The sequence below is a fragment of the Anopheles ziemanni genome, chromosome 2 (genome assembly GCF_943734765.1).
Source record: "Anopheles ziemanni chromosome 2, idAnoZiCoDA_A2_x.2, whole genome shotgun sequence".
NCBI lineage: Eukaryota > Metazoa > Arthropoda > Insecta > Diptera > Culicidae > Anopheles > Anopheles ziemanni.
In genome coordinates, this window is record NC_080705.1 from 1,556,512 (window position 1) to 1,568,282 (window position 11,771).

The 11,771-nt window shown below is 46.9% G+C and overlaps 2 protein-coding genes across 2 annotated transcripts; one reads left to right on the top strand and one right to left on the bottom strand.

Moving 5' to 3' along the window:
• The first annotated feature begins 217 nt into the window (after nucleotides 1-217).
• On the top strand, nucleotides 218-8,680 carry LOC131282977 (ETV5-related protein Ets96B-like). Its single transcript, XM_058312531.1, has 5 exons — nucleotides 218-271; nucleotides 2,458-3,088; nucleotides 3,183-3,401; nucleotides 5,111-5,254; nucleotides 7,704-8,680. The coding sequence occupies exons 1-5, from the start codon at nucleotides 218-220 to the stop codon at nucleotides 8,678-8,680; spliced, it is 2,025 nt and encodes a 674-aa protein (XP_058168514.1).
• A 320-nt stretch (nucleotides 8,681-9,000) lies between these two features.
• Nucleotides 9,001-10,574, bottom strand: LOC131288450 (putative E3 ubiquitin-protein ligase UBR7). The gene is made up of 3 exons (XM_058317587.1): nucleotides 10,434-10,574; nucleotides 10,218-10,375; nucleotides 9,001-10,145 (listed from the first exon to the last, which is right to left on the bottom strand). The coding sequence occupies exons 2-3, from the start codon at nucleotides 10,347-10,349 to the stop codon at nucleotides 9,051-9,053; spliced, it is 1,227 nt and encodes a 408-aa protein (XP_058173570.1). The 5' UTR covers nucleotides 10,350-10,375; nucleotides 10,434-10,574; the 3' UTR covers nucleotides 9,001-9,050.
• Between the last annotated feature and the right edge of the window lie 1,197 nt (nucleotides 10,575-11,771).

An 11,771-nucleotide genomic window follows, 5' to 3' on the forward strand; every position in this document is an offset into this window, starting at 1 on the left:
TATTTGGTGTTAAAAAGGTTAATAAACAAAAATTTGCCTGCATTTAGAGAGTTCTTAACAAATAGTTCGTGTTTGTGAAAGAGAACATCCACGAGTGATGTTAAGAATGTGACATAAAATATATCATCAAAAAGCTATCGAAAAGCTTGTGACATGTTTCGTTGATTAAAAAGAAACAAAATAACTGTTTTGCAAGCATTAAGCTGCCATACACAACATGAACACTCTGGCACAAAGTATCAGTCCGATACAATCGTCTCTGGGGCGCTTGGTAAGTTTTAAACATGAATTAATTTTTCAACCCACACACATATCGAAAAGGCCTCGAATGGAAATTTCATTTTCACGTGATCTGCTGATTATCCGAGGAATTTTTTCCCCCACGAAACACATGGAACACGAGCTTTTAAATTCACTTTCAAACAGCCAACGGAAGTTCAAAGGTAAAAAAAACCCCTCCACCCGCCGCACGAGTCCCCAGAGCGGCAGTGACGCAATGTCACACTGTATGTGTCTCGCCGCCTTTTTTTTTTTTGTATCTGACGGCAGCCATTTCGGAGGAGAACTCCAAGAGGGCACGCACCCGACGTACCTCTGAAACCATGACATTTTAACCCCCGGCTCGAAATACCGAAGGAGAGATGAGTTGTGCCAGACACAAATTGTTGCAAATGGTATCGATTTTCGCCGATTTATCAGCGTGCGACGACGAATCGTCATCAGGAATCGGCCAGGCTCTCGGATGGCGGCGGCAGTTTTCTTCCGGTTGATGAATTGCAAGTCGGAATGTATACAGTTTGAACTCAATCGTATCGATTAATACACGCATCAAAGTGTTCGAAGTTGTGTTTTGAATATTTTTCTGATTTAATTTTAAATCTTTAAAGAGCAATGAGCATTTAAATATTATTGATTTTGATGTAATTGTTTTAGGAGAATGGACCTTTATAAAATTAAAGACCTTTATCGAAAAAGAATTTAGGAAACACAAAAAAAACCAATACAAACAGCCTTCTGATCGTCATAAATTGAAGAAGTCTCGTCTCTAACGAATGCAACAACCCTTGAAACAAGAACTAATTCGATTTCCTACAAGAAACCCACGCCGTCGGAAGGTGATAAAAACATAATGATACAAGTGAAGTGAATTGAAAAAAGCAGAATGCGCCTCTAGAAAAAAGGGAATATGAAAATGAAACGAAGATGGCGATGATGATGATGAGTGCGACATCCGAGAGGTTGTGATCCGGAAGCAAAAACAATCTCGCGGCGGATATCACGATTCCGCGGGCAAATCGGAAATTCTATTTCAATTTCACTTACGTTACGATTTCATCTTCCATGCGTATTTTTTCCTCACCTCGGCTTTGGCGCAAAGAAAAGTGTCTTTAATGGGTGTGAGTGTCGTCAATTGCACCATCGCAAGGGTGTTGAACAACCGCCGACCAGGCGGCTCCATCGACGACAGAACCGTCCAAACCAATTATCTAATGAGTCGTGGCCTGACCATCGCACCAGGAACAACATCGATCGAGGAAAAGGGGAGCGCACATCATTATTATTAGTTTCATGTTTACCTCCGTATGTGACACCGTAGAACAATTGTCCCCTCGAGGTGTGTTACGTTCACACCCTCTTGGTGTCTCACCGGGAAATGCATTGTCATTGTTTACTGTCCCTCCTCTAGTGGTGTTGTGGCCCCGTTACAAAGCCACACGACCGCCGGTGAACCGGGTGAGGATTCTCCAAGACAAGAACATCAAATCCCATCACATAATCAACTTTTCATGAAGTGACGCCACGCGGAAGAGAAGGTCCTTTTGTGTGCAAACGTCCCATAAGAAGTTTGCGGTTCGAACGCCTCAAGACGAAGACATCCAATTGACCGACAGACGATACTTGGAGAGAGTTGGGTTTTCTTCTTTACCATGCTGCACTGTCATCGAGCAAATGTTTGATGAACCTAATGTTTGGGTTTCGTTCGGGGAAAGGGGGAGCAAGCAAATCGAAAAAGACTTTATTAACCATTTTGGTTAACTTCAGTCAAGACTTCAGGACACGCTGTTGTCTGCGAGCTATTAAGGGACCTCCCGTGGAGCTGGCTGGCGGTGAAAGGAACCGTTTCACTTTGGTCACCGTTGTAGTGCGAGTATCACAACCTGAAACCGACCTGGGATAAACAAACGTGATTAATAATGTTGAGAAAAAGAAATAGACGCGTAGTAAAAGGTGGGGAGTTTATGTCAAAGGAAAACGAAGTGAAAAACAAATTTACAAGCAAATGAGCCAATGTTGGCAAGGGAAAGGCACCTGACCTGGATGATGGGAAAATAGATTTTGATAAATGATAACCTTGATTGAGTCGTACCAGTGAATAATGCCGTTTCCCGGCGGTCGCTTTTCTTCTACTCTTTCTCTCTTTCTCATGTCCTGATCGGGACTACATTACGCTCACAGCAGGACCTCGACTCCGCCGGCCCGTCCATCAAGCAATGCACGACCTCGGCATCCGCCCCCTCCTCGTCCTCCTCCTCCTCCTCTTCCTCCACGACCACGGCGGCCGCACTGATTCTCTCTGTCAGCGGGGGTGACATCCGTACAAACGGCACGACCCTCGTCGTCGGCGCGACCACCGTCGAGGCGACGCAGCACCCGAACGACTTCCTGTCGACATCCCTGTCATCGCCGGCCGCATCCTCGGTGGCCGCCAATTATCTCCTCCACCAGCACCACCTCCAACAGCACCATCACGAACAGCAGCAGCAGCATCAGCATCAGCATCAGCAGCACCAGCATCAGCAGCACCAACACCAGCAGCTCGCCCAGGACACCCGGCCGTCCGCAGGGAACGAAGGGCCCAACGAAGGATCGACCCCCGGGGGTGCCTCGGCTAGTGGCGACGGCTCCAGTGGGTCCTCCTCGAACGGAAAGCAACACCAACGCAGCAGCAACAACACTGGCAACACAGCGGCGATCGTTTCGTCCTCACCCGAACCGACCTCCATCGTGGCGCCCATCGCCAACACGTCCCTGGCCCACGTCAACCCTTTCCACGGTGGAAACAGCGCGGCCACGGCCCTCACGAACGGTACGACCGAATCCTTGGCCCAATTGAGTGCGAGATTGATTAAATTAGCTTCTTCCTTCCAACGGCTCCGGTTTTCCACTTTCCCGTGCTGCAGACTTTTACCCGGAGTATCGGATCAGCTCGGAGTATCGGCTCAACTCGCACCACCACCATCACCACCATCATCACCACCCCCACCACCACCACCACCATCATCCGCACCATCACGGACCGCATCATCCCCGGGACCTTTGGACGGCGGCGGCGGCGGTCGCTTCGCACGACGGTATCCTGGACGAAGGCTGCGATAGCTACAGCCTGCGCCATGGCCACGGTGAGTAGGTGTCCACACTGATACAACAAGGGGTGGGGAGTTGTGAGGGAGGGAGGGCGAGAATCTTTGGCCAACAGTTCAGCTCTACCCACTGCAACAAGAAAGTTAATAATCGAGTTCAATTTTAGAGCAAATTATTGACTTTCCACAGTCCCTAAGCTCGTTCCGTCGTCGTGCTCTTCGTCGTTGTTGAAGGCACCGCGCTGCCTTGCGCGTCTCGAGGGCTTCAAATATTGACTCTCCACAACAGGCGAGCAGGCGAACTACAAGCCCAAACCGACCGAAACTCCATTCTTCCTTCGGGGCGACGTGTGCACGTCAGTCCATGGGAACGCTGCAGCAGCAATAAGCTGAAAACCAATAGAGGCCACCCGAAGGAAGGGAGACACTGGAGGACGAGGGCATGTGTTCATCGTTAGACAAATAGTTCCCTCCCCCTTCCTTCCAACCCATTTTTCCCCGGTCTTCCCTGGACTGTATGCCCTCCAGTGCAGGAGTATTTATGTTTCGTATTTTATACGAAAACAAATTCAATTAACAGTTAAGCAGTTAAACAAACTGCGGGCAGATTCGAGCCCCGGAGGCTATCGTCGCTTTAAATCAACTATCGACAACCAGAAGCATATGCTTGCTGCCAGAGGGTACATAACCATTATTGAAAATGATAAGGTTGGCAATGCAAGCAGGAAATTGTTTGAGATAGAATCACTAAACGATATTGAACTTATCCAAACAGAATCATAAGTTGTCCATGAATATTGTAATAATTTTGTTGTTCTAACTTTTTTTACTAAACTAAGTATTGTATTCCAAAACAATTGTGCATCTACTAAACCGTAAATGGTTTGATTCGCATATTTCCAAAAACGTTGTTTTTCTATACACCCTCTTAGTAATTATGTTCAATACATGAAAATCGTGATAAATTTCGTTTGCAAACCTTTGAGGCTAACAAAAATGTATGAGATATCTTTGAACGAAAGAATTCAAACTAAAATCTCATTCTAGCTGCCCAAATATGTCTTTCCAGAAGAAGAATGAATGAAGCATTTTCCTCGTCCGTGCACGCATTAAAACGATCTCCTGAACCTTTCACCAGCAGAGACCGAACCGACGAGTTTGATGTCAGTTTTGCATGTTCCCGCCAACATGAAAAAGAAAAACTTAACAGTTTTCCATTGAACCTGTCGCCCGTGGACGACTTTTCGACCTGCGACTTTTTCGTCATGTTGCGCTCGCAGATAATCAAAGAATAAATTACACAAAGAACTTTAATATTTGGACGCAGCGGGCGGTGCTTCCTTTCTTGCGAGCGTCCTTGTTAGCATGTGTGTGTGTGTGTGGGTGTGGGAGGGATCCTGTAAGTGTGTCATCCTTTGCACTCCGACGGATGGTGTCTCGCTCGCTTCTTTGCGCACAATGCGCTGCAAACGGAAACTGTCTTCCAGCGACAAAAAACCGCCTTCTTCAAATGGAAACGGAAGTTCAATCTCGTCGCAAAACATCGTTGGCATCTTCACGAACGACAAACGATTTTTCTCCCATATTGTGTTCTTGTTTTTTTTTTTAAAGAAAGATAGTCGCTAAAGTGTTTTCGTCGATATTTTCCATGTTTGCTTTGAATTAATGTCAATTTTTTTCCTTTTCTTTCGCATGTCATCATTTTCGAACTCTCCACGTTCACCTTTTGGTCAAACGTGAACCCCTAGGTACGAAAAACATACGCAACGAACGTTCAGCGTTTTTCGATTTCGCGACAGCCCCGACCACCGCACATCCGGCCGCCGCTGCCGCCGCCTACTGCTACCGGCTTTCCACGCCTCCCCAGCTGGTGAAGCGCGAGCCGAGCGACGGTAAGTGAAATGTCTTAAAAATCGTGTCACCAAGTTTAAGCCCAAGGAGTAAAACCTACCGCCGCCGGAACGGAAATGTAACCAAAATTGACTTCCAAATTGGTCGAACAAACAGAACTCCTCAAACTCGCGCTTTTATTCTCGCTTACACACACACACACACACACACCGTGGCGAGCCTGCGAGAAAATGAAGCAACAATCAACAGATGAATAATCGTGAATCAAAATTGCCACATAATTTAATTCCGTCGGTTTTTCGCGATATCCCGCCCGACGCGTTCACATTTCCATTTCTTTCGCTTCCACCACGAGGGGTGAAAAACGGCTGGTGCCACTTGGCCAGCACTTGTCGCGCTTCTTACGATGTTTTTCTCCCCCAGGGAGCGATTCGTTCCGACATACGGTGTCAAATAGGGCAGAGAAAGAATGCCACCCCCGGAATGCCTTTCCCTAATCCACCTACAGCATAAACACAAACAACCCACTAAACGGAAGAAAATATCGGCACACAATCTCAATGGAGCGACAGATTGTTGATGTCTCCATCGGGTTGGATCGTATCCTCATATTTCTCCTTCCTCTTGTTACTCAATGTGCGATGAAATTGAATTCAATTGCTTCACGCGCGCAGCAAATTTTATCCGCGAAATCCACACGCAGGTGTAGAATAAAAAATGTAAATTTTCATTTTCTTGCTCACGCTTTTCATCCCAAACACACGACGTCGATGATATCGCGGTATCGAAAATTAATATTCATTACTGATCGTCGCTCTGTGGCTTCGGTGATTCTTTTAGGCTTCGGGGCCAATGCCGGTGGCTAGTCTAACATGAGGCGGATGGGATTTTCTTCTCTTATGGCACTTTTTTGTTTTGCTTGGAGAAGGTGGACATGATGCGGGGCTGTGGAAAATCAGGAGCGATTGTTTGGCGCTGATTACAGGGAAATACTTTTACCTACGAACAGCTTCCTGATGCACCGAGTTGATTGGTTTTGCAGATTAGGGATTATTGAACAGCTCGGTAGCAGAAGTCAAAATTTTGTTTTACTGCTTTACCTGTATTCAGTAGAAACATCTATTTTGCACTGAACACATTGAGCTGTATACTTTACAAATGGCTGAACGCTCAATTCATACTTTGGCTTTAACATGTTGATGAAAAGCTGCTCCTGAACAACCTCGGAACTTTTCAGAAGAAGAATTATACCAAACGAGTGAGTTTGGCTCGCTGAAAAGTATCAGCATTACGCGTCATTTATTATTCATTTTTTACATTAAACCTTTACCACGTTTCGTATACCCCGGGTCGAGGCAAAGGGCTCGATTCGCTTCCAAACGAGGCTGCAGGTTCCCTGCCATCCCTCCCATGGGGGTTACCGACGCGTGGCCAAACATTTCATTAGCATTAGCACCCTTTGCCAGCCAAACCGGGGTTGGAGTTCGCATTCCTTCAAGTCCATCAACCAGCTCGTCGGTTTTCGGACCAGAAGAACCCTTTTCTCGTTGCAACCGAAACCGAAACCGAGTGAAGCATAAAATAGCTTCCTCCCACCACCCATGGTCACCCGAAAATCACCCCTCGTTCACGCTAAATCTTAACAGGCAGGCAACTCTATTATCGGGTCATCATACACAACCACCGTTTATGAGCAGTTTGTTTACGCAACAAACACATATAATCGCTCCTGCAAGGGCTGGGGGTTAAGCTTTGAGCGCCAGGACCTTCGTACCATACCAGAATGGGCATTTCACTTCAGAAAGTTAGGGGTGAACACGAAAACAATGGAGATTAAATTTGCAACAAGTCAAACGGGGCAAGCGGGGATTGGGGCAGGGGGATGTAACTGAGCTAATGGTCCACGTTCTTCAGGCCACGGCAATGAATCGCCACAAAAACGAGCTGCTAATTGTTTGTCTACATAATTGATATAAATGAAATGAAGCTTCTAATTGAAGTCACCCTCGCGCGGCTGGTGCCGAGTGCCCTCCCGGTCGAAGGTTGGCGATTTTCCGGCCCACAGGAGCCCGCTGGCATCAAACCGGGGCTGCATAAACCGGGGCCGTGCGAAAAGAATCTCTGATTTCTTCTCTCCAAAAATGTCGATCTATTAATATTGCATGACGACGAACGTTGTATCCATTCAATCCCCGGCGGGATTTTGGCCTGTGTACCTGTGTGCACCGAAAATCCGATTACTTCCACACCCGTGCGAAGGTAGTGGCTTCCAAAAGACTAACTCCCAAAATCTGCGTCAGCGGTGCTTGAAGGCAACAGCCCGCCGCTGCTTCTCTATTAACGACATTAATTATTCAGGGCGCATCTGCTTTTAGCAAATCTTCAGCCATGCAGCAAAGGATGCTTGCATTAGCGAACGTTTACTTCCAACCCCCTCTACTTTCGGCATATAAGAAGCGGCCATCTGACGACTTTATCTCTTCGTTACAGTATCGACAGCCGCCTGGCATTCCTACTCGGAGCGCATGTTCTCCGATCCACTGTACACCTCGCTCAAGCTGCAAACCCAGCAATCGTCCCCGCCGCAGCTGGTTCCACAGCATTCCAGCATATTCCCCGACTCGACGTCTCACCTGGCGTCTGCCGCGGCGGCAGTGGCAGCGGCTTCCCTCGAGCATCAACATTCTCTTCTTGTCGCAGGCCACGGAGGACAAAGCCAGCAACCGTCGAACAGCGATGGTTCGCAGGCGACCGAAACATCGTTCCTCCATCAGAGCACCGCCGGTTACTCCTACCGCCAGACGGCGGACATTGTGACCTCCAGTGAATCCGATTACTGTACGGCCGTAAATGGATCATCCGGTGCGATCGCCAACATTGCTACGACGACAAACCCTTCCCCACTGAGTACCCTTCAGAGTGGAGGCAACGGTGGTCCGCTTCATCAGCGTAGGGGATCCCTTCAACTGTGGCAGTTCCTGGTGGCCCTGCTGGACGAACCTACGTCCAGTGCAGGCTGCATTGCCTGGACGGGGCGAGGTATGGAGTTCAAGCTGGTTGAACCGGAAGAAGTCGCTCGCCGCTGGGGCATCCAGAAGAACCGACCGGCCATGAACTACGATAAGCTTTCCCGGAGCCTTCGGTATTACTACGAAAAAGGCATCATGCAGAAGGTTGCTGGCGAGCGGTACGTATACAAGTTCGTGTGCGATCCGGAGGCTCTTTTCAATATGGCATACGGTACGACCGGCAATCAGAGCAACCAGTCGTGTACCGGCGGAACAGGTATGGAAGGCGCATTGCCCCACGGTAGCCATCACGGACCTGGTGGAACATCGTCTTCCTCCCCAAACTGCCACAATCCGTCCACGATTGGTGGTCAACTCGTTGGAGGTGATGGCACGGACGATGTCGAGCGAAACCATTACTTTAACGGAAGCTCCTCATCGTACAACCACGGAACCTGAGCATGCAAAGCAAAGAACCGTCGGGATGCGCTCATCATACAAGGACACATGTTTCCTGTTATGTAGCAGCAAATGGAGGTGGACGGCAACATCGGCACAATACAAACACTTGCTCATCAAAAGCATTGGACTTTTTCATAAAAATTGTCCATATAATAAACCCTTCCTATCATGGATTACTCCAAAGGTGGATCTGTTCTATTGAATGAAAAGCAATAAAGAGTATTTAACAACTAATTCTTTTTATGTGTGTAATCCTGAAAGTAAATTCCCTTTATTGAGATAATTGTATAATAGCTTTCGATAATATATACTACATAGGTATGTAATACGATAGACAAATGGAATCCTGAGTATAAAGCAAACATAATTAACGACAGAAGTAAGGAGGTGCATTTGATTTGGCCTCACGATTCTCCTTTTGGAGCTTGGCGAAAAATTCAGTGATGTCAGCTTGAGTAACCACTTGCTGGTTCGTTACAAACTGGGCCAGATGCTCGCGAAGTCGATCCTTCATTCGATTGTACTCAGTCAGCATGTCGACCTGCGTCAGTCGGTCGAGCTGCCCCAACATCTGCATTCCTCGCTCGTAGGACGATCCCGAGGCACCCTCCTGCCGTTGTTTTCCAACTTCTTCGTAATACTGTACGGTATCTTTTTCGTTCAGCAAATACATTACTTCGTGCTCTTTATACAGGAGACAGCAAGCCTTACACTGGCAGAGATACTTTCGCCATCCATCGGTCCAGAATGTGGCACCTTTTTTGTAGCATTTCTCGGTGTCGTCCTCAAGCGGCGGTTTTGTGCAAATATCTATTGATGGTGACGATTTCTCTTTTTGAGATTCTTCAGTGACTACTGTGGAGCTATCCAACCGGCGCTGTTTTGGTTCACTTGGACCAGCTTCGTCGGTAGCGACGTGGACCGTCTTAGAAACGGACTCATCCAACCCAGTTACATCTACCTGAACTGTGTCATCCAGAACGGTTTTGTTCTGGTCTTCAATTTTACCCACATAGTTCTTCAAAAATGGATTAGCTTCCATGCATTTCCCGCAGACCATCTCAGCGTACGTCTTTTCGTTCCTCGGCTCATCCACATCCAAATGCCGCATATGATACCAATCCTCGCACATAATGCACTGGATCATTTCGTCAGCTACGTCATCTTCCGGGTCGGGGTAAGGACGATGACAAGAGCAGTAAAGACCGGAGAAATTTTGATTATACCTGTTGAGGCTGTTTTCCTCCACCTTCTTCGGTTCCAGCTTGCATTTCACTTCCGGCATACGCTTGCCACCACAATCGCAACGGAAGTTGCGCTTCGTGTACAGTTCCAACAGCTCGTGATTGTCGTGACACTGCAGCGAACAAGCCAAGCAAACACCACTCCTTTTCGATTCATCGAGGCGGGCTTCCGGGACACAGGTCAGACAAGCATACAGCGCTTGCCGATCTACGTACCCCTGGAAAAGCAATCAACATTAATGTTACTCCGTATGACTCCGTGCAGTCGCTGCATCCGCGTCGCCACTTACCTTCGAGTATGTGCAGTTCTTTTCGTCCGACCCTCCCAGCACGGCCTGCGAAGTTTCTTCAAGTTCTTCCTGTTCCTTAAGGATATCTTCCATAGTAACATACGATGTTTCTGCTCCATCGTTTTGCTCCATTTTCCAAGCAGGGTTTTTACCTGAAACTGTACAATCGATTAGTGTCCGATGGACAGCACAGCGCCTGAAACAATCGCAACCAACCTTGTTCGACGTGAGCAGTTTGCTAAAATTTTGATGAGACGCACTGAACAATCCGAATAAACAATAAGTTACTACAATACAAAAATATCCGCCGGATATCCTTTTGATCCTGCACAATCGAGGTTTTCCGCGGATTTTCGGGCAAAAAGCGCAAAGGTCTCTGACAGTTGTTGTCAAAGCACTGTTGTACTTCATCGTATACATTCAAGGGTTCAAAGATTTCAGTAGCCAAAACTTTAATAAATTACAACATTCGTTGCAACAAAGGAAGAGTAAATTGCATATAAAATATTAATTTTAACATAATCCAATGAAATACACCTTGAGAAAAAGAATTACCCAAGCTTGAAGACATTTACAGCAGACTTGCATCAAAAACACGTTTCCGTCAAACTGCGAAGCATTGAACTTACCCGCATAAACGGTGAGACCAATAAAAGCTCAGCCACTGACTGTCAGTTGAAAACGACTGACACACAGTTGACGAATAGCTTTCAAGGTGGATGGTCGACGGTATCGGTACCTGAGGCTGGTTGGCATCTTTGTTTTAACTAATTTAGTTCACACATTTTTAATTGAACAATTTGAGAATAGTTTACCGTGCGAGTGAAAGGCAAGAAGAAAGTGTTGCAACTGCCGAGCGAAACTGGTGTGGAAGCAGTTGCGCGTGCCGTAAATTTATGATTTGTCCACGAGGGGGTAGCGAAAAACACAGGGCGACGAAAATCTTGCATAATTTTCTGCCCTTGCCTCCCAGCAGTGTGTAGTATTGTGTGCGCTATTCTTCGGGTTTTGGGAGGATCTAATTTTATCGCCCGTTCGTTGAAATGAAGAAAGAAAAGTGAACAAGGATTACTACTGCCTGTAATATCGAAACACGGGTGGGGGGAGGAAAAGGATTGGCAGAAGCATATTTGCAAGTTTTGTGGTGGTAAGTATTGATATTTCCTACCCTCCTCCAGGGCACTGTTTTTTCACCTTTCCTAGCCGAATTACTTTCATGCGCATTGCCTTGGAAATGGCTTTTCACTGAGTCATTGTTTTCAACAGCATAAGCAAATGGTGTGGGCAAAACAAATCACGAAATACTACCAGCCGCAGCTACCGCAGCAGCTCCGTTACCGAGATTCCAAGTGGAACCAAAATGGACGTCGAGAGTTGGCGAAAAAAAGTGCTGCGATGATGATAATTCCTCTTTGCGCAAACCGCAAGGCTCTTGAAAAGGCAGAGCATAAGACGATGAATCAGAGGAAGCAAACCGAATAGCGTCGGTAGTAGGAAATGTTTTTGTCTTTCGACATTTCCAGTTGATTCAATGTTGATATTTTTCTCTCTTCT

Coding starts and splice junctions, on each gene's coding strand:
- LOC131282977 (XM_058312531.1), top strand. CDS start 218: ATGAACACTCTGGCACAAAGTATCAGTCCGATACAATCGTCTCTGGGG. Junction 272..2,457: donor AATCGTCTCTGGGGCGCTTG/GTAAGTTTTAAA, acceptor TTACGCTCACAG/CAGGACCTCGACTCCGCCGG. Junction 3,402..5,110: donor CAGCCTGCGCCATGGCCACG/GTGAGTAGGTGT, acceptor GTGAACCCCTAG/GTACGAAAAACATACGCAAC.
- LOC131288450 (XM_058317587.1), bottom strand. CDS start 10,349: ATGGAGCAAAACGATGGAGCAGAAACATCGTATGTTACTATGGAAGAT. Junction 10,146..10,217: donor AGAACTGCACATACTCGAAG/GTAAGTGGCGAC, acceptor TTGCTTTTCCAG/GGGTACGTAGATCGGCAAGC.